Here is a 23,387-nt window from a genome sequence, read left to right on the forward strand (position 1 = left end):
GGTGTAGGTTATACAGAAATGGTAAAACGTACTCGTCGTAGAAAAAAACCAACCTAATGACGGAAATGCTCCAGAAGTCCCGAAGTAGAATTTTCTCCTTGCGATGATTTGAGGACAAAAGGTTTCTTCCAAATCATCGACAATCTTCACAATGAAATCAAACCACTTGCGAAAGTGTACATGGAAGTTTCAGAGAGATTTGCATTTCTCATCAACTTTTCTCTAAGTCATGGAGACCTCCACGAAGCTATAAATGACTTGGTTCGTTTTTATTCTAGAGATTTGGAAGAATTTTACATTGAAATGAAACAATTCCAAAATTACGTGACTCCAGATACACTGTTGCACAAAAAACTCATAGTCATTGGTATAAGATCAATTAGCCGATGTATTTCCTAGCACAGAAATAGCTCTTCGGATTTTTTTAATATTAATGATCACAAATTGTTCTGCCGAACGATCCTTCTCGCAATTAACAAGAATCAAATCTGCTGAAAGAGCCACAACGCGATGGTTGCCTAGGGCCCCGTTGAGGGTTAATCCGGCCCTGGTGATTTGCAAGTTTAATTCGTTATTTTCTCTTTTTTATTTGCAATAATTTAAGAAAATTTTTATGAATTTTATGGCGAAAGTTTCCTTTGTACTAGCGGTGTCAAGACACCCAATTGGACGAGCATTTCCCCATGGCCCTATTTAGTCCCAAAATGTGTCAATAATATACGATACAGTTCAATTCCCTTCAACATTTTTTCGAAGTCCAACAATCCTTTACGCATTGACAAAGGTGGCACATTGCTCCATATTAGTTGATATGCACGCGCATTAGACTGGGTCGATTTATTAACCGATATCGCGCCATCGATTTTTCGATAGGATTTGGGCTTAGGAAAAAAAGTTCCACTACGTATACCCAAAAAAATAATTTTCGAGCCTGCGAAATTTAATTGTTTTGACTTTTTTCGACTTTGATTTTTAAGGTTTTTTTCATGACCTACTAACAAAATTTTCATTTGATTGTAAAATTTTCATGTAAGGTAAGTTTCCCTAATTTCGTGGTACTAAGGATTTTTCTGACTCTACCTCTCTTGCGTTAAAACAAATGAAGGAAAACGAAAAAGGTAAAATTTTCCCATTTAGTTGATCAATTAAGATAAGTTTCCACCTATTTTCAAACAAAACTAACAAATGTTTTAATTTATATAAATCAAAATGTGTGAGTACCTCAAATGTACCTAATTTTGTGGCAAAACTTTTCTGATGTACCTAATTCCGTGGTAAAGCGTCCCTAATTTCGTGGTATTTAGTTAAACTCTAATTTTGTGGAAAAAAATAGTTATAATTGATTTCAAAGGTAAATTCCTAAAGATGCACAAATTGATTTACTAAAATTCATATTCAGAAATGTAAAATTTAAAACTATTTAAAAAATAGGGTTTCTTATGAAAGGTTAAAACAAATATGAAAAACATAAAGTATTATATTACCCTACATCACAAAAAAGTGTGTCCCTAATTTCGTGGGTTAGAAACATTAAAAAAAAGTTAAAAAAATTATTGGAATGAGTTTTGCAGTAATAGACGCGTTTAAGAAATGTTCACAGAATACCAAAAAATTATCATCATAAAAAAAATTTACCGATGCAATTTTTACAGGCTTAACAAAATACACTGGGCTCCTTAACACTTTACTTAAGAGACCTCCTTACAACAGGCTCATTTTCCGAGCTTCCAACTTTATATTGCTTGATATTTAATATTAGGTTTAATATTAAAAATCAGTAAAATATCAATTATTATACCGTAAAACCCAATCTTTATTATGAAATTTTCAGTTTAAAGAAACACTCCCCTAATTCCTTGTTTGGAAGAAAAAATCGAAATGCCACGAAATAACGTACTACCACGAAATTAGGGACACTTACATTATACCCTGTATCAAAAAAAAAAATTCAGCCCTTCAAATAAGGGAAAAGAGCGGACCACGACCACATTTTTACTTTTTTAATTTGCTGAACGCGTCAACAAAAAAATAAAATAAAATTTCGGTGTATCTAGAATTTCGAACTTCGAAAGCCGATATCTATATCTTGGAGGCTAACTTCGGAAAACGGAGATAGTACTTTGTCTACTAAGTCTGATTCTCTACAAAAAAGTGGGTTTGGTCCAATACTCAGAAAAAAGTTTTTTTGTCGCATAGTGTAATATTTCGTATAATGAAAGACCAATTTGAACTATTATTTTTTACTCTTATAATAAAAATCACCTTTTCTTTTTAACTTTTTTAATAACAGTCAAACTTTAACTAGTATTTTTGACTTTTTTGTAAAACTCATTTTTACTATTATTTATAGCTTTTATATAAAAGTAAAATTTTAACTCTTATTTTTGACTGTAAATACTATTTAGAATTGACTTTTTTGAAAAAAGTAAAAAAAATAATAAATAATATTTGACTTTTATTTTAAAAGTCATAACCGTTACGATCCTTGAATAAAAGAAGTTTTTCAAAATGTTGTCGAAATAGGGCAGCCAAAATCTGGTGACTTATAAAATTGCACCCCAATTGAATAAATCTTTTCCAATTCATGCCGTTTCTTAATGGAATAGAGCAGTTCTTTTCTCAAATTGCGTTATGCAAAAAAAATCTATCATCTCTAACGTTTATTTTTATTTTTATTCAAAATGACGCAAGCAAAAACAACATTGCAATACTGTTTTTAAGTACGTAATGAAATACTGTGTAATTATTATATATACAATTTTATTATTTTAAATATATAAGTACATATTTAACAAATACATGTGTTTATGTATGTATGTAATAAATATAGCATTTTGCAATAAGCTAAAAACCAAATGTAATACACTTAACAAAAAATAGGTTTTAATTTAAATTTCCAAAATACAAATGAAGCATATTATAAAATTATTGTATATGTAGAAAGTAATAAATATGTATAAAAAATATATATATACGTAAATATGTATAAAAGACTTTGAATAAACTTTGTTTATAACATGAAACTAATATTAAAGAAATAAAAAAATAAAACAATACATAATAACAATAAATGTATTCAGATAATTTGCAAATGTAAAACTTTATTTAACTGAAAGTAAATTGAATAATGTAAAAGTTGTTGACCATGATAAGAATTATATTTAAGGTGAGACATGAATTTCGAAATAAAATATGAAATAACACGCCAATTTCTAAGCGTTTTAATTTTTTACAGTGTAGATATTTGCACCGGCGAGTAAAAAGTAGCAGCAAATAACAATTTTAGCGATGTATATTGGAACGATTTTCCGTCATCCCTTGTCAAATTTGGTTTCGAGACAACCCGGTTTCGGGGTTGTGCCATCATCAGTGTCGATTTTCGTTCAAGAACTCGACACGATACATCATTTATCCACCCTGTCGGGAAATCTACAAAACAAAATAAAACAATTTTAGCATTTGTTGTGTCGACGGTTGGGTGGAACGTCACCCTATATCGGCTGTCATTTCCAAAACCCCTTATCGCAGCCCAACAAATATTTATGTTAGAAAACGATTGGAAGACGAATCGAGTTCTAATGTATTTCTCTAAGGTAGAATGTTAGAGGAGGATTTGCGAAACTGTCGCGAATTAAAGCATTCTCGACAAAAAGGGGAATTCGTTCTCGATATCGAAAAAGGGTTAGAATTCTAATCGAATTCTAACGTCAATTGCTAATGGGTTTCTAATGAGAACTTTGAAGTGATGCGCAATTAAGTTCAGTTATTTAAAATCAGCGAAATTTTCATAGTTTCATTATATCAAATACTTTTATTTGGTTATAAGCTTATAAATTATAATAAAATAAAAATAATTCAAAATCCTATCGTATGTTTCACAGTTTTCAGTATTAGTTATTGTGTTAAAATTTTCGCTTCCTCTTATTTCCTCAGGATTGAGCTCGCCATTGGTTTGAGGTACGGATGAGGAAGCGTTTTCTTCATGCCATTCAAATAGCACTTAATAATCTGCTCACTTTCCCTTTTTAACTTTTTTTGATCCATTTTCACTTACTAAGTAGTATTTATTATTATAAATAAAATAAAATCTTTCGCAGCTTATAATATATCCACACAACTTTTCACAATTTTTATTTTGACTGTACGCTAAGGATGACTGATCATGTCGTGCAAATAATCGATAACTCTGACAATAATCATAACATCGCATTTGTAGTGTTATTCGAATCGCTTCACAGTCGAATTCTAACCTAGTTTTCGATTCGAAATGCATTAGAGAACTACATTAATTCTAATGTAAAACTACAATATTTCTCTAACGTTAGAAACTGTGTTTGCTGGGAGTGTTCGATTAAAGAACGCCCTATCTCAGTGTTTGGGACAAAAACGCCCTATCAAAACTCAAATTCCATACAGTTTGACATTAGCTGGAGCGTATGAAAAAAAAATTTGAGATATGGCTTCCTTCCCCGAGTTTTGAGAGTGGGCGCTTTTGAAACTTATTCTGAGATAAGGCGCTTTCGAAACGGCAGCCGCGATAGGATAACATTTTACTCACTAAAAAAATTAATTAATAACATAGCATATGTTAACACATTTCGGGAATACTAAAAGTTCTTAAAAATTTTCAAATATTATTTTCAAAAATATCTTCGAAAATTCCAAGTTTTCAAATAATCTCTAATCTGATCTGACATCAGACATTGAAATCTCTCAAAATTTGCAGTTTTTTGGAGTTTCAATTCAAAGCGTGGTTCAAATTAATTCCATACAAAAAATTTAAATATAGACATCAGGGTGGGTCGAATTTATTGTTGAAAAGGCACATCCAGTTTCTGTGGGTCATACTAAGTAATATTGTGGATTGGGATATACAATTTTCTAACAAAATTAGGGAGGCTCGAAATTCATTTCAGACCTATTGTCCCATGGACAGTTGTGGATTTACGGGGGTTTTCGGGTTCAAGAGGTTGCCAGCGCATTATATAGCTTATCCAACCCAATTTTCAACCTCACCTATTCGTGGCGAATCCTGTTTCATTAACAGCCGAGGCTCTGGCGACCCCGAACTGCTGATGGATCAAGGGGGTGGGAGGGCGGTATAGCCTAGAAGTTTTCATGTGGTCATAACAAATCGGTTCCCGAGATGGTCGGACTGGTACCTTTATTGTGATTGTTACCGGAACGTACCGGATCTGCATGCGGCAAAGGACCATCAACATCTATAACACTCCCCAAGGCCTTCAGAGAGTGCCCTTATCGCTACAACAACAGCAGCAACGTTTGGAATTACACGCTAGAAATAGCAGCTTGAAACTGAGAAGCTTGTACTGCAGTTTTGTCGTTCTTCCCCTCTGCTATCTCTTCAGAGGGATACCGCTTCATGACATTGGCCTACCTTGTAGGGCAGACGCTTTGCAATTTTTGTCTTCGACTTTTTTTTATACCCAGCTGTACTTGTACACAGGGTATTATTACTTTGATTGGATAACGGTTGGTTGTACAGGTATAAAGGAATCGAGTTAAATATAGTCTTCCATTTATCAAAATCATCAGTATCGAAAAAAATTTTGATTGAGCCATGTCCGTCCATTCGTCCGTCTGTCCGTTAAGACGATAACTTGAGTAAATATTGAGATATTTCACCAAATTTGGTACACGAGCTTATCTGGACCCAGAATGGATTGGTATTGCAAATAAGCGAAATCGGATGATAACCACGCTTACTTTTTATATATATAACATTTTGGAAAACACAAAAAACCTGATTATTTAGTAAATAATACACCTAGAATGTTGAAATTTGACGTGTGGACTGATATTAAGACTTGATACAAATTTGAAAAAAAAAAAAAATTGAAAATGGGCGTGGAATCGCCCATCTTTGATAAAATCAGTTTTGCAAATATTATTAATCATAAATCAAAAATCGTTGAACCTATCGTAACAAAATTCGGCAGAGAGGTTTCCTTTACTATAAGGAATGCTTTGAAGAAAAATTAACGAAATCGGTTAAGGACCACCGCCAATTTTATGACTGAGCAATTTTCTATCTTTTGGAAGCCATAACTCGAAGAAAAATTAGTTCAGAGTAGAACCATAAAAAAAAATAGAACCATATGTATATGTATTATTACGCAGACTTGTAACACTATTAAGCACACAAAACAAAAACAGCATTTCAAGTGTACAGCTGGGTATGCAATGTTCTGTTTCATCCGAACTTAGACTTCCTTACTTGTTGCATAATCGAAATTTTTTTCTTGAGAACGTTTTGCCTTTTCGGCCATCGGTAAAAATCAAATCAAATGTACCCTGCCTACATCATTCTACAATCAAATATACGACATACAATAATGAAGTAAAAAGTTCCACTACGAATTTTGGGGAGTGTTTTGGTCGAAAAATTTACCCTTTCGCCATATTTTTTTTTCGCAGACTTCGAAAAGTCGATTATTATTTTAGGTATATGCAGTGGAACTTTCTTTCCTGAGCCCAAATCCAATCGAAAAATCGGTGGCGCGATATCGGTTAATAAATCTCCCAGTTTAATGTACATATACATACACATTTCATACGGAAGACTAAACAAACACCCGTCAGTAAAAATTTGTTGGCAAAAATCAACGGAAATTTTATACAACTTTAACTTGTACTTCCTAACAAATTTTACAAAGTTTTGGTTTGGTAATTATAGGTAGCGGAAGTTTTTTGATAATGTTCCATCAATAACCCTTCAAGACAAAAATGGGAACTATCGGTACATCAATGACAAAGCATCTTCATAGCTCTTGAAGCAAAGAAGATTTTCTAAACTCTTGTTTTGCGTTATGTAGCCACCTACTTGTAGATTAATCCACAATTTGATCAAAGGTACTATCATTAACGGTTCAAGCACTACGTGAGATATCCGGTTCATGTACAACATGGACTGTCGCGCACAGAAAATTGTTTTAATATTAAAAATTGAATTTCAACATTCTTGTCATCTTATATATAAATAGACAAGATGAAAAAATGTGGAACCGTTTTCTGCTAAACTATAATTCTAAGGTATACAAATTATATATGCATTGATAGGAAATTTTGAGCTGCACTGTTATCCATAAATAAAAAAAATTTGAAAAATCATTTTAATATAAAAAATTTAACATAAAAGTCACATCACTACACATGCACTTATTCATACTATAGACACGCTGTGTGTGTATACTTGCTTTTTGTGTACTATGCTGAATCGTGAGCATGGCCGAGGAGTTGCTTTGTACACAATAAAAATTAAACAAAAATGCATAGCTCATCATGCATCAAGTCTATTTCTTTTCTTTCCTTTGCTTTCCTTTCTTTTTCGATCTATTCTTTTATTTTCCTTTCCTTTGCTTTATTTTCTTTGCTTTCCTTTCGTTCCCTTTTTTTCTTTTCCTTTCCTTTCCATTCCTTTTATTTCCTTTTCTTTCCTTTCAATTATTTTCCTTTCCTGTCCTTTCCTTTCCTTTTCTTTATTTTCCTTTCCTTTTCTTTCTTTTAATTTTCTTTCTATTTCCTTTCTTTTACTTTCATTTCTCTTCCATTCATACTCCTTCCTTTCCTTTCCTTCCTTTCTTTTCCTTTCCTTTCCTTTCCTTTCCTTTCCTTTTCCTACTTTTTGTTTACGAGAAGCAGGTTAATTAAATCATACCCTTCCTGCCAGAGCAATATAAAATTTCCCTATTTTGAGCTTACTTATTCATTATATTACCCATCGAATGTTCCTATTATTATTATATTAAAATGAAAAATTATTTCTTTTATTTTCATCTCCCTTTCATTGATTTTCCTTCCTTTCCTTTCCTGTCCTTTCCTTTTCTGTGGTTGAATTTCAACCACTGGGCGAACTCTAGTATTGATAAATTTTCTATTCAAATATATAGGCTTGGGTATAGAAAATGTAGAAATCGTAGACAATTTTTCATACGTGTATTTTGTTGTTGCGTGTAGACAACTTTTGATAGTAAAATGTAAAACTTTCTACTTTTTCTATGGATTATAGACAGAGAGGATTCCCCTTATGAATGTATCGTGCTAAAATTTGCGTCCGCATACTAAAATAAAAGCGTGCGGGAACTAATTTTTACTGCCCGTATACTAATGAAAATAGACATTTTTGGAAATTTTATTTTTTTTAATTTATTTAATAATTTGGGAAAATTTTAAACAACGTGACATCAGGACGGACAATTTTTTTTTAACTTTACAATTCTATATTTAAAAATTATGTACGCTACACTATTAAGAAATATTCCCACCACCACAAGCAATATTACTTTTCGCAGTAGCGTTTATAGCAATACAAATATTTTTTTTATATTCATAAACATTTAAAATTTTATTATTGTAACTTTTTGCATTTCTTGTTGTTTTTATTTTATAAAAAAATAAATAGAATATTACGCCCCTGATGATGCCAAGGAAATTTGGCGAAACGTTACGCCGTAAGGTGGAATAAACCTTGTTTTTATTCGCACTATACCGAAAGAGATCAGAATAGCTTAAAAGAAAATTAATCTCCACATAAAATTAGTTGACGGAGATTGTTTTGATTTTTATTTTCGCGGGCTTTAAAACGCAATTTTTTAAAAAAATATGTAAGTTAAATATACATTTATGTTTATAAAAATTATTTTAAAACAAACTTTTTATTTATTTTTTTTTTTTTGTAATTTTGCAGTGCAACAAGTACAACACCAGAGCAATATGAAAATTGTTGAAATGCTGTCAACAAAAAGAGACATTGCACAAGGTTTCTCAAAAAAGCCTAAAGAAGAAGTGCAGGCGTTTTGGAAGGAGGTTGCATCGGCATTGAATGTACTTCACGTCGCTCCATTACATCCAGAAAATTGGATAGTGACTTGGAAACGGTTAACCGACCCATCGCCACATTGTAAACTGTACCAACACCATGGAGTGGTAGCTGCCTTCAGCAAAAAACCTCAAAGCAGCCATTACGCGTCTAATTGCTGTTAAGGAAGTCAAAGTGTTTCTCGGAACTTCTGCATAAAATATATCCAAGACATACTTAAATGCGTCTTTATTTAACCTAAAGTTTTTTTTTTGAATCTAAAAATATTTAACATGAATGGATCACTGATGTCCCTCTTTCCACTCTCACGTCTACATTGTGGGACGTATTGTCCTCCTCTTCAACTAAAACTGCAACGGCTAATGTTTCCATAATTTATTTATGTTAAATAAATGTTAAATAATGAAATATTCACTAATTTATATATTTTTCACAATATTTCTTTAAATTGTTGTGTTCTAATTTCATCAATTTCTCACAAACAGCTGATTTTGAAAATTCGTTCATTCTTCCTCTTCTTTTTTCAATTCAAGCGGAACTCAGGATACCAACTTTCAGTTCAAGCGGAGTGACTGATCGAAAGAAAATTATTCAAGAGTTTTTTTGTTGTTATATCGGCCTACTGATTTGTAAGATCGCGGGTTGGAATCGAGCTCAAGGCCTAACAATAAATATTTTATCAACTTTATTTTTATGATACATTTTTTCTTAATTGAAAAAACTTTTTTTTTTTAGAATAGAAGAAAGAAAAAACGAGCTTTGGCAGTTGTCTAAATTTTTTCTTTCTTCTATTCTAATTTAAAATTTTTTCAATTAAGAAAAAATGTATCATAACAATAATAATGATAAAATAATTATTGTTAGGCCTTGAGCTTGATTCAAACCTGCGATCTTGCAATAAAAAGATGTTATCTCAAAGTTAGGGAAGGCGCTAAGTGTCCGGAACAAGTGCGTTTACCCTATATTTCAAAGTTTGAAATTTATACTCAAACATAAATTCCTCTCAATAAAGAGAAGAATGTATACGCAGCATTAAGCAGTGATTGAAAGAGCTGCAATGATATGGGATAAATGTGACCCATCATTATCTGAAACAGCAAAAAATATAAAATTTATTCAAAACTTTTTACAACAAATAACTCTGTACCCACCGCTGGCGGCTTCTGTGCGCGCATAATAATAAACAGCATATGCTTTTGTATTGGAATCGGATATGTATACCATTCAGTTTCGAAAGCAGTTGCGGCAATTGCAAAACTCTGAAATGCAGAAACATCAATTCGAAGCAAGATTTAGTAATTTTAACTTCACCCTGAATTTTTAGTACTGTTTTGGTAATAATGTAATCCATATATCTTAATCTAATATATATTATAAATGGGAAAGTTTGGATGTTTGGATGTCCAGACGTTTGTTTTTGTGGCTCAATCACGCAATTACGGCTGGACGGATTTGGTTGAAATTTGGCACACATATAGCCAATAGTCTAGAAGGAGTCAGGGTCACTTCGGGACCTTCCGCGATCATTACTGTATGGTTTTCGGGACCCCGTCAGGGTAATTTCGGGAGTTTTTCGGGATCATTTGGGGACCCTTCAGTGATCCTTTCTGGACTATTTACGGAATGCCGTCGGGGTCATTTCGTGACTTTTTCTGGATTATTTCGGGTTAATTTGGGGAGCCTGCCGGCGTCACTTCTGTATGGCTTTCGGGATCAATCTGGGATCCCGTCAGAGTCATTTGGGGACTCTTTAGGGATAATTTCTGGATGGTTTTCGGGATCCCGTCGGAGTCATTTCGGGACTATTTCGGGATCGCGTGAGGACCCTTCCGGCAACATTTCTGGATGGTTTTCGAGATCAGTCCTAGATCTCGTCAGGTTAATTTCGGGACTTTTTCGGGATCATTACTGTAGGGTTTTCGGGACCCCGTCAGGGTAATTTCGGAATCATTTGGGGACCCTTCCGGCAACATTTCTGGATGGTTTTCGGGATCCGTCCTTGATTCCGTCAGGGTCATTTCGGTACTACTTCGGGGTCATTGGGGCGCCCTTCCGGCATCATTTCTGAATAGTTTCCGGGATCCGTCCAGGATAACGTAAGGGTAAATTCAGGACTATTTCGGGATCATTTGGAGACTCCTCCGGGATCATTTCTAGATGGTTTTCGCGATTTGTCCGGGATCCCGTCGTGAACGTTTAGGGACTATTTTGGTATCATTTTGGGAACCTTCCGGGATCATTTTGGGAACCTTCCGGGATCATTTAAAGACTCTTCGAAACCGGTAGTTCAGCACACATGCCTTTTTAAATTATGAGCTTTTATTGCCATGGATTTGCTGCAAGTTATTCGTAACTAAAATTCGGTATGTTTTATCTTTAATATCTAACACAGCTTTTTCGTTCTATTTTTGATTTTTTTAAATTAATCCTGTAACGAATTGTTATAACTATAATTAAACTTTTTGTAATATTTTAACCAATTAAATACCCGAAAAACCAACACTATTTTCATCTAAGAAATTCTATTTGGTTTTAGCTAATTCTAGTTACACTCCTCTGTTCTATGAATAGAATTTCCTTCACACCTGTCATATCAATTAATTTAACTTCAAAATGAAATGTATTTTTTTTTTAATTCGAACTATTCACGTAAGCGTGCCTATCAGGTTATCAGCTCATTTAGTTATTTTTTTAACTTGATAGCCCATATATTTTATTATCTCAGGTCCGCGGGTAAAGGCTAGTCCATGTATAAATAGAAATTTGTTTGCTGAATCGTCACAAACCAGGACATCAAAGCAAACAACTGTTCCGCTTCCCAGCACCGGCAGATAAGCCTAAGGAGTCCCTAAGCTTAATGCACCCTTACTTAAGAAGAAGGCAGATTACCGATGGAGACACGAATTAATGCGGCCCAACTTCGTTCTGGATACTGTAACAGGTTAAACTCTTATATTTTGATACCGTCCAAACAATTTTTAAGATATGAAAACTAAAATGCTCAAGATACGGAAACGAAAATGAGGTAGTCGAGCATTCGATATGATAATAAAGATGCATATGGCTATGGCCAATAGTGCGGAAGCCAAGGCAAGAAAAGGTTAGAAGCCAATGCCGGAACTCATCCCGGACGACGTGTTATCAATTCGTAATCGAAGTGATAGCAGTTTGTTAACGATAAGTTATCGTTATCTTTTTTATCGATTTATTGTCGTTTGTTTATCGAAAATGTTATCAATGTGTTATCGAAAAATTATCGACTTGTTATCCAAAAGCCATGAATCTGTGATCGAAGTTATCGGTTTACTATCGAAAAACTATCGTTTTGTTATCGAAAAGTTATCGTTTCTGCCAAAGCAGATGTAGGAAGGGCGGGTTGAAGTAGGAGACGATCGAGCATGACTCCAGCTATTAGGAGTTGAATAGGTCCTAGAAAGCTTTTAGTATTTGCCAAGAGAACGGAGTTCTTTTATAACAAAAGTCCTGGTTTCTGATAGGGGTTTTCAGTTTGGTCGTTAAACAAACTTTTGGTCACAATAGCCGTGTTTTTTTTACAAGCCGTATACGTTTACGATTGCGCGTAAAAAACGCTTATCCTCGCTTAGATAATGCTTCGGAGACCCATGTAGCGGTAGTGGTTAAATAACTAGATACAGAACAGGGTGTACCTAAAATCGGAGACACAAACCTCTGGTGGCCATAATGTATAACATATAGCTGAATCAATTGCGATGAATAGTGGACACGCATAGAATACATAGAATTAGTGTAGAGGGTGAAACATAGGCACATATTTCATTTACATCTTAGTATAATGCGTATTGAAATTTATGGTGTTTTCTTTTCTACACAAAAATGTCGCCTTCACGCCAACCCTTCAAAAAGTTGTATTCTGTTGTAAAATCAGCTTAGCCTCAATAGAGGGCATCATTATCTTTTCTCAACAACCTACCCCTAAAAATAGCCAAAAATGCAACATTACTTGCCTCCGTGGCATTGAACATTTTAACTGGTACAATTTCACAGGACGAAGTGAGAATCTTAAAAATCTTTTCCGCTGAAAGTGGCGACATTTTCGTGTAGAAAGGAAATCACCATTAGTAGTACAAATTTTATGCGCAGCAATTTTAGAGGTGTGTTTAAAGTTTGACGCTTAGCACTCCATATAAAGCGTAAACGTCTATAGATGTAAAAAAACACCGCTAATATGGACATATTCAGTCTATGTGAGGCACTCACGAGCTAACAAGTTCAACCCAACATAACCTAACGGTTTAAAATTTTTCTTTCAAGAATTCCAACAAAAAAGAGAGTCAAGTACCCTACAACTTTGTTTGATAGCCGCGGAGATTGAGTGATATTCCACTCAGCACCGACCTCTTCTTGAAGCTCATTCGCGTACCAATACAATGCCAAAATTTGTGCTAATATCATTGTTATGTAAGCGCAAGTGATAATCCGCTCTGGAAATGTTTTGACCTTAAAATATTATTGAAAAAAATATATTTTTTTTAATTTAAAAAATATTTGCATACAAAATACACTTACACTTATTAATAGGAAAAGCAATGCACATAATAAGGCACCAAATGCAAGGAATTCCACAAGAAACACATAAGTCGTCAAATCGTTTATTCGTTTGATGTAGCTTGAAGTGAAATTGTAGTGATTATTGTAAGTTATGCCCGGTTTCTCAGTACAAGTTCAACTCAGGTTGTCAGTTAACCTACGCTTAAACTTATTCTGCATTTTTTCAGTCTGAACTGAGCTTAAGCGGCCGATCTGGCAGGGTTAAACTCTAGTTAACCTATCAGTTATTTGCGTTCGTTCGAAATAGCGTCGAATATACCCAACAAGCATTTGGGCTTGAGTACCATTAGAACTGATGTTGATAACTAGACATAATTCTAAAATCTCAAGAGTTGTTTCGAAACAGTGGCTCAACTTGAGAATCATAGTGTACTCAGCAAAAGAGGGAATTTTTTATAAAGCGAAAATGGTATTACTTAATTTGAAAAAATTTTATTAACAACTTGTCATTAACTGGACTCAAATGTAAAATTCCAAAATACCATTCCATGTTAGTAAATAATCACGTAACAACAAAAGCATGAAGCAAGCCACACTTGTGTACATGAACACATCAATCATCATTTACACACATATATGGAAGGCGACGAGAAGTACATGTACACACATAACCAGCAGCTCGAAGTGAAAAGCTATCTCACAGACACACATGTAGTCATCAGCCGAAGTTCTTACTCACACATACATACGCATATATCTAAATTACCAAGCAGGAGTTACAACAGTTCTAAAAGATGAAACGTCTAGACCTTTGGAGAAATATGCGGACGAGAGTATAAAAGCGGCACACGCTGAGTAATAACGAAGCAGTTTGATTTAAACACGTTTTTGTGAAGTACGTGATATTAAAGTATAAGGAGTACTACTCCCAAAGTAGACTAAATAAAGACCATATTGCAATGGAGTGATTTATTCAACAGTTTAGCGATTCGAAAGTTAGTAGAAGGTGTATTAATATCAGAAATCCCCAGAATTCGTTACAATATTAATGACGTTGGAGATCAACCCGAAAACTCTTAGTTTTACAAAATTTCTCAAAGATTGGTAGTGATTCGATAATGAAATTGTATATCAAATCGAGAACTATCTGGTTTAAAAATAATGATGTGATATCCAACCCCCGGAACTAGATATATATTACACTGGAGAAATTTTTGTCCATGCTTGTTGGGTAAAGAAAATCTAGATGTTGCCGTATCTACAAATTATCTAGATAATAAAAAAAACCAATGTTGCCGCACAAAGAGGCCAACCCCATAGGCGAACTTAAACTGCGACTAAAAAACCGCTCAGTAGTTTAACTGGAGTTTAAATTTGCCGCTTAAGCTTAGATTAAACTTCAGTTAAAATGGACTGAAAAGCTGCAGAATAAGTTTAAGCGTAGTTTAATTAAGAAACTGAGTTCAACTTGTACTGAAAAAACCGGGCCTTACACTGTGTTTATACACGACAACTTTTACTGCCACAACTCGAAACTCAAAGATATAACATTTTGCTGTGATGCAGAAACGTGGTAACACAATTGTCATGCAACAAAAGTTGCTTTGTATAAACACAGTTTTGTTCTTACTCTATAATCCGTAATTGATATTGAATGCATTCTTTTATATTCTTATGCAGTAATAAATCGTCATGCCTCATGAACTGCAAAGTTTCTAAACGATATTTTAGAGATTTACACATAACAATGCCAAACATTATGAAAGCGACGATCAAACTTGTATACGGGATATACATGCAGCAGCCCATTGGAGTTACTACAACATGGTAAATGTAACAAAATTCATAATAGGGACTTTTATACTCGTCAATGCCAGGTATCATGCTACCATAAGGTAGGACTGTTGTTGGGAGAAAACAAAATTAGAAAATTAGAAATGTTGAACAGCTGAAAAAAAGACTCGAAAACGGAAAGGCGATTATGAAAGTGATGCTGCTCTTGAACATTGAAATGATCACAGTTTTGCTCGCAAACTGATTTTTAATTTTTTTAAAGCCATTGTAGTTGCCCTAATTTGGTTTTAGGACTTGATTTTAATTATACGCAAATCCCTTCGTGTAGTAAATATTTTCAATAAAACCTGACTCTACATGTTAAAGATCAACAAAGTTCAGTCCATTCACAACTTAACTTGACCAACTGTAGATCGTCGACGATGTCGTAAGGGCTCAATATTTCACTTAAACCGACTTTTTAATAATGGTGGAATATGAGACGACTTCTGCCTATGATGGTAAAAGAAAATTATGTGTTTATTGTCCAGAAAAAATTATGAAAAGCTGCTAACTCCATAAAATTTCAATACATTTAAACTTGTCATGCAATACAGCTTTTCCGTTCCACTGTGAAATTTTTGTGGACAAAGTTATCAGCTTTTATAGCATCGTCGACGATATACATATTGGTATTGAAAACGGTCGAAATCAGATTATATCCACGCCCACTTTCAAAAATGGAAAGAATGGACAATTCATTAAAAAATACTGATGAAGTGGTGAAACTTGACGGGTGTATTTTGTGCCGACTCCTAACGGCAGCTGCAAGGCAGATAAATTTTCACCGAAAAATCTTTTTAATTGCAGAAATACACTCGGAGTGTTTGCGAAACCACTACCGAGAACAATCTTGTTTAGAAAAACTTTTTTCTAACTGAAAAAACTGGTTTATAAATGCCATAGATCGATCAAAAACCGACAAATTTTATTGAAATTTGATAAGTACTTAAATCGTTTCTTTGATAGCAAATGTTGTATAGCATTTTACAGAACACGATATTTGAATATGTATAGCTAGTTTTTTTTAAATCATGTTCGTGATGTTTCTCCTTAAACGTATCCTTAAAAAATATGTCAGAGCACACAACTGGGTGTATAGTGTTCGGTTTTGTCCAAACTTAAATTTCTTGACTTGATTTCTACTAAACTCAAAACATACGATCTCGGTTTCTTCTATTTTGGTAAAAATTCCGAAGTACTCACTTGGATCGAGTATACTCGATACATTTTACTGAGTATGAATACTAGCATCGATACTTTGATCCGAGTATTTTAAATGAGTACCGGTATCGATACCTTTTCTAAAAGTTCTATCACTAATTAAGACACAGTACTAGTTCTAATTCTGTCTCCGAGGGCGCAGTGCTTTTAACTTACACTTTTAACATTGTGATGCTCTACAAAATAGCAATTGTCCATCTTTGCATACCTTTTTAATGCGTTCGTAACTGGTTTAGTCGTATGTACATCCGAAATAGTGCCTACCTTTAATTACTACCGGGAGTCCCGATCCTGAATCCCGGGTTTCCCGAGCATTTTTTTAATCCCAAAATACCGGGACTATGTTTTTTAAAATCCCGGGATTTCGGGACTTTCTCGAGACCTTATATTGGGAACTTTTAAATTTTTGCAAGTTCCAATTGAAATCACAGGAAATCCTCATTTACTGGTAAAATACAACATTTTACAAATCCGAATTATCTGATTTAAAAAAAATAGATATTTTGCTGTCTGGTGTATCTCGCGGTGTACCTTTATCAACGTTGTATACTACGCTATCAACAAATTGCCTTACTTGTTTGGAGTCCTTTCAGATGATACTTTAGATGCTCTAATGTGTTTAGCACGTTTCTTAAAATGAAATGTTTTGAATTAGCTAAACTTTAATAAATGAAAGAAAGCTATTTTTTTATTTGTTTATAAAGTTTGTATTGAATTATTTTTAAAACATTGGAGTTTTTGCTAAACTATTCATATCGTCGCCCGCTTGCCAGAAGCATGAGTGTGCAATTTTTCCGATTTTGTGTTATAGGCCCTTTTGGATTACCCTTTGAATTCTCTAGGTTCTACTTAAGTCTAGAGCTTCCTACGTATATGGAAACCCCAATAATTTGCAATGCCATTTTCACGAATGTATAATTCAATCACACAAATTTGAGCCAGAAAGATGAATGTGGCACATTTTGTGACACATTCGTTGACATGGCTAAACAATTTTTGAAAAAAATAAGAACACCACATATTCGTATGTTCGAATGTTCGGGTATACGTGTCTGGTATTCTTCAAAAAAAATCATATCGATGAAGAATTTTTAATAGCTTAATATCCGAAAAAAATAGTTGTTTAATTGAAGGCAAACCGATTTATTCGAAGCCGTTGCCTCTTCCCGAATCAAAACTAAAATACTTGGAAAAATTGTGTAAAAAACTGGTTATACCAAAATAATATCATTCTTTTTATAAAAATTTTGAGGGCAACGCTTTTCTGAACCCAACATTTTAGAAGATTCCGATTCTGATGAAAAAAAAACTACTTCTATGTTTGCAACAATATCTTAAATAAAAACACATTAGTGTATATGAAATTGAATTGAACGTGTAACTCTTTTCATTTACATACATAATTTCGATAAGTCAAAGCCGCGGATATTTTCCCAAGTACTGTGATGCTCCGAATCCCAATCCGCCAACGGAATTGGCCTAGCAGGTCTTGGCTTGGCCCTAACGTTATTTAAAAATCAATCTGTAGTGGTTTTTTTTACGTCTTTTGAGGTTAAGGCCATACCATGACCAGTTGGGCCAATTCTTATAGCTTATTCGGATTCAGCGTATCAAAATGCATAGAAAGCATGAGCAGATTAGCCTGATTCGACTACTTTTAATTTTTTTGTATAGATGTGTTAACAAAAAATATATGAGCTTTTTAAATTTTTGTTGTGCCAGAAAAATGAATATGCTAAATCTCGGAATAGAAGGGATGCGAGCAGAACAATTATCTCAGTTAAAAGAGCATAGTGTGAGTTTAATATATAAGTACATTTTTACACTAGAAACTAATTATTCTAATTTTGAGAGAGCAATAAACTTTGAAACTCGATTTCCCAACATTTTCATGTTGGCACATTCATGCTTCTGGCAAGCGGGCGACGATATGAGCGTTACAAAACTTTTTTGATTCAAAACTCAAAATTAACAGTAGCTGAAAAATCCCGCGATTATCATTTTCAAATCCCGAAACGCCGGGATTGCCAAAGCTTCCGGATTCTATGCCTTAGTTGGGAGGTACACTGTATGTGAGTAGAAGTAACTTAATTTTCTTCTTTTTTTTTAAGAACAAAAGCAAAAAACTAGCACAGAGCTTTACATTTAGCGATGTGAGGAAGTCAGTTTCAAAAAATTTGATGTGGGTATGAAACTGGACCTATTCTTCCTATTGAGCTGATTTACTCAAAAAAAAAAAAAAAATTTTTTTTAAGCACTTCCTTTATATAAATGGACAAAAATCAGCGAAAAAAATTTCCTTATAAAAGACATATTCTTGCTAAAATTTGATTTTTAATTTTTGACATAGACATTGCAAAAATATTTATGAGAAGTAAAAATATAAAAGTGGAGCGCACATTACTTGGATTGGTAATTGGTAGGATAGGAGATATTATTAGTCAATCATTTTCATACATTTTCCGGTGTCTGAACCTATCTGTTAAGTTTTACGCTTGTAGCTCAATGAGAACTTACATAAAAATCAATCCCGAAATTCCCTCCGTTCAGTTTCATTTTTCTAAATATCTCAGTCCGTGCGCTCCCTAGAGAAACTTTTTGTATTATGTCATCGACCTCTGAATTAAGCTCTAGATTCTTAGCCTCTAGCTTATCGAGAAGTTACTTAAAACACGGTTTAAAATATTCAAATTATTATCTAATTTATTCGATCCGTGCGCCACCTAACGAAATTTTTTTCTCATTTTGTTCCTTTGTCACGGTGTCTTAACCTGTCTCTGAGGTTTCATGTTTGTAGCTCAATGAGAGTTTACTTTAAATCGATCTCAAAACACCAAATTTCCAAATTCTTGTTTAAATATTTCGATCCGTGCGCCACCTAACTGAATTTTTTCTCCTTTTCTTAAATTTTCTCGGCGTCTTATCATATCTGTGAAGCTTTAGATTTTTATCCCAATGCGAACTTACATAAAAATCAATCCCAAAATTCCCTCCGTTTCGTACGATTTTTTTAATATCTCATCCCGTGCGCCCCCTAGCGAATCTTTTTGTGTCGTGTCATCGGCTGTCATCGACCTCTGAAATAAGTTTGAAATTTCAAGTCTCTAGCTCATCGAGAGGTTACTTAAAAGCTGGTTTGAAAATTTTCAAATTCTTATCTAATTATTTCGGACCGTGCACCACCTAACGGATTTTTTTTCCTTTTGTTGCATTGTCACGGTGTTCTAACCTATGTGTAAATTTTCACGTTTGTAGCTCAATGAGAAGTTACATAAAAATCGATTGCAAGATTTGTATGAAAAGCGGACAAATATTAAACCGACCTAATATAAAGGAAGTAAAAAGGGTACATCGACTCTTGACCACTTTTTTTTTGCACGGAGCTCTTCAATATATGTATAGAAACTGCGGATCGTGAGCTCCTTTTTTTTATTTGAAATATTTCTTTTGCACTTTTTGTAGTAATTTTGTGAATATGACATGTACCTTTCTGAATATGTGTATGTAAATTGAAAGAGATGTGAATAGTAAATAATTATGTGTGAAATAACTTTTTCATTATTTTCGTTCACCCAAATTTTGGCAGAACATTTAGAGCAAATCTTATTTATTTTTACGATTGAGTATAATCACGGTGAGCTAAAACTCGATTGCAAACTCTAGCCGTTCATGTCTTTTTTTCTTTCTCTCTGAGTCCGAAGACATTCGGAATGCTGAGATCTCGATTTCCTAGCGCGAGCTTGTATATTTCTAATATTTTGCTCTTCAATCTGCTGTGAACGCTCGGTAGAGGACTCAAGCGCTCAGATTTAAGAAGTTCTTAAACTTTGTTTGTCAAAGCCGCTGTACACTCTCTTGCATGCGATTATGACGCTCTCTGATTTGCAAGACGATTTTCAGTTTTTGATAGATATTCTCATCACGACGTTTTTTTTTTTTGCGCTGGTCTTTGAACTATATCTTGGGCTTTGAACTGATCTTTTGAGCATTTTGAAATGTAATAAAAAAAAAAAAAAACAGCAAAATACTAAAGTGATAAATACTTTAAAATATTTCTAAAGAAATATTCAATTTATTGAAATGATGAGAAAATTAAAAAAATATTAAAAATAATTTCACGGAATGATATTCGATATTCCACACACAACCGCTACTAGGGACCACTTGCAGAGCGGCAAGTTATTTCTTTAGCTCAGAGTTAATTTAAAATTTTTTTTTTAATATATTAGCATTGTGGATAAAACAATGTAAATGAGTTTATCCCCTATGTCCGGTTAACTCTTGAGTTGCCGTTGTGCAAGTAGGCCAAGGATTACCACATCGTCGCCTAAATGCAAATTATATTTTCTTATTTTCTTGCACGAAGTTTGGTTTACCTTCTTATGTGAGAATAATTTCTTGTTTTCTATCTTTTTATCTTCCTCTTCTTCTCCATCTTCAACTTCATCTCCCTCCTCTACCTTGCCCTACCCTCTCGCCAATTCCTTTCGTGTAGTACCCATATCGTAAAAACATAATGTAGGGCTACCCCTGATCCATATTAAGGTATACATATTTCCCGAAGACTGGTTGACATATTTAAATGAAAAACACTCTGTGTTAGGCACTCATCAGCAGCTTCCGTTTGATAGCAATATTGTGCAAAGCCGTCCTGGGACTATCCGCGTTCAGGTTTTGATCTATGACTTGAGACCCTAGTAAGCCAGCAGTATTCGCATACCTACCGTTTATCGGATGTTTTGTCAATCCCTTTCATATCATAGCCATATCATAAAAACACAATCTAGGGCTACCCCTGATCTTCAATTAGACCAATATTTGAAAGAAAAAATAAGATACTGAAATAAAAACTCATCGTTTTTTAATTCCACTATTAATAAATTTCATATTATATCCATTTCGCTGAAACTCATCCAGAGATATCGCAATATTTCAAATTAAATCCCTTTCATTTCATAACCATATTTTACGTACAGATTCTAAGCTTACCCTGGTCCACGTTTTCGTCTCAAAACCCTAGACACCCAACGGTATGAAGAATTGCATAAAAGACCATGCGAATATACGAAAATTTAATAAAAATTGGTGTACACCTTTTCAGACCAATTCTTTAAGTTCAGAAATTTACAATTCAAGTTCAGAAATTCCAATTTAAATTCAGAAAATTAAAATTCAAGTTCAGAAAATAATGAGTAGGGTGTTATTTTTCAAAAGTTATTCCAATTCATGCTACGTAATGTAACACTTACATGTTATTCGCGGAAGTGCTGATGCTTCGTTGACAATGGTGGCTTGGATATACTGTACCCCAAGTTTTCTCCAAGGCGTGTGCATCCCGAGCTAAGAAATCAAACGGAGTATAGCTATTTGCAACCAGTGCATGAGGACGCTGCGGCCATGAAAGTACTTTGAAAGTAAGTAGACATAGTTGCGAGAGGCAGGTGGAGGAAGACTTGATCTGTGCACACAGTACTTATACGTTACTTGCGAGATTGTGGACGCTCCGTTGATTTCGTCATACCTTTACACAAACTATAGCCGGATGTCCTTGTAAGTGACCTCTTATGAGAGGTGGAAAGAGAAGAGAGGAAACGGTTTTTTCGCTATCTCCTTCATGTGAGCAAAATTGATTTAAGTGAGTAAAGAAGTGCAATGCTTCCTTAACAGATAGTAGGCCTTCATATCCTTGTATCAGATTATTAGCGCTAACATTTACCATCTTACATACTTTAATTGAATCCTGGCAAACTTTCTGAACTTGGATTATAATTTTCTTCACTTAAATTTGAATTTCTGAACTTGAATTGCAACTTTCCGAATTTGAATTGTAAATTTCTGAATTTAAATTGGAAATTCTGAACTTGAATTGTAATTTTCTGAGCTTAAATTGGAAATTCTGAACTTGAATTGCAACTTTCTGAATTTCAATTGTAAATTTCTGAATTTAAATTGGAATTTCTGAACTTGAATTGTAATTTTCGGAACTTGAATTGGAAACTCTGAGCTTGAATTGAAAATTTCTGAATTTAAATTTCTGAACTTGAATTGAAATTTTCTGAACTTGAACTATAATTTTCTGAACTTAAACTGGAAATGGAGTAGTAGAGTAGGAGCCCATTAAAGATAAACAAACAAATATTTCCTATTTCTAATATAAGTTAAGATTAAGGTTAAAATTTGCATCAGTTTCTAATCTAATTGTCAATGTAACCCTATGCTTGTTAGGTTCACTTTCATTATTGCCCAGCCGCATTATTTTAGTGAATACAAACCTCTTTCAGATGTCAAAAGTGGATAAAACGTGAGACCAATACAAGTACAAAAGCCAAGAAACAAATTACCACGTGCCATATTTTTTCCAGTCAAATTAACTTCAATCAGTAGACGCTGTATATGTTTATGCTTTGATTTCTAGAAAATACCATACAAAATGTTTTAAGAAAAAAAACTGGCACAGTATTTTTTTTTTTTTTCATTTGTTTTATAGACTTCCTTACCTTTAGATCGTAGTATAAATTTTCCAAGTCACTTAGAAATTCTTCATACTTTTGTCGATCGTATGTCAATAAGTAACCCCTTAAAATGGTGCTGAACCATAGCACTAGCGCATACGAGTTTTTAATTTTGGCTTGAAATCCTTCGCTCGTACCAAACATATAATAAAATTGGCTGAGAACCAAAAATGTACCCATCGAAAGGCAAATATAACGACTCCAATTGTGATCATAAATCAACGACCAAAATCGTAGAATACGAACACTCATTTTTACCAATTGCAAATCGTCAAACATGGTACATTTAAAAGAAAATCTCTTTTTGTGTTTGTCTCTGGTCTAAGATATACTAATTAATAACTAATTTTGTGGATTTGATGTTCCTTTTTATATGCGCCGATAAAATATTGTTTTAAATAAGTTTGAGGGAACGATTTTACATGCGGTTATATGAAAGAACATTAAGG

General features: G+C 33.8%; 1 protein-coding gene across 1 annotated transcript; it reads right to left on the bottom strand.

The window, feature by feature from the left end:
- Nucleotides 1-9,710: 9,710 nt before the first annotated feature.
- LOC137246993 (odorant receptor 49b-like) lies at nucleotides 9,711-23,217 on the bottom strand. The gene is made up of 7 exons (XM_067778059.1): nucleotides 22,924-23,217; nucleotides 22,699-22,837; nucleotides 15,000-15,270; nucleotides 13,388-13,487; nucleotides 13,217-13,318; nucleotides 9,991-10,098; nucleotides 9,711-9,927 (listed from the first exon to the last, which is right to left on the bottom strand). Exons 1-7 carry the CDS (start codon nucleotides 23,215-23,217, stop codon nucleotides 9,826-9,828), a joined length of 1,116 nt encoding a protein of 371 aa, XP_067634160.1. The 3' UTR covers nucleotides 9,711-9,825.
- Between the last annotated feature and the right edge of the window lie 170 nt (nucleotides 23,218-23,387).

The sequence above is a fragment of the Eurosta solidaginis genome, chromosome 3, assembly GCF_040869045.1.
Source record: "Eurosta solidaginis isolate ZX-2024a chromosome 3, ASM4086904v1, whole genome shotgun sequence".
Taxonomy (NCBI): Eukaryota; Metazoa; Arthropoda; class Insecta; order Diptera; family Tephritidae; genus Eurosta; species Eurosta solidaginis.

What these genes read in the sequence shown, in the direction of transcription:
- LOC137246993 (XM_067778059.1), bottom strand. Translation starts at nt 23,217, where the DNA reads ATGTTTGACGATTTGCAATTGGTAAAAATGAGTGTTCGTATTCTACGA. An exon ending in ATTTATACTACGATCTAAAG is followed by an intron (nt 22,838 to 22,923) that starts GTAAGGAAGTCT and finishes GGTATTTTCTAG; the next exon opens with AAATCAAAGCATAAACATAT. An exon ending in TGCTTTTCCTATTAATAAGT is followed by an intron (nt 13,319 to 13,387) that starts GTAAGTGTATTT and finishes TAATATTTTAAG; the next exon opens with GTCAAAACATTTCCAGAGCG.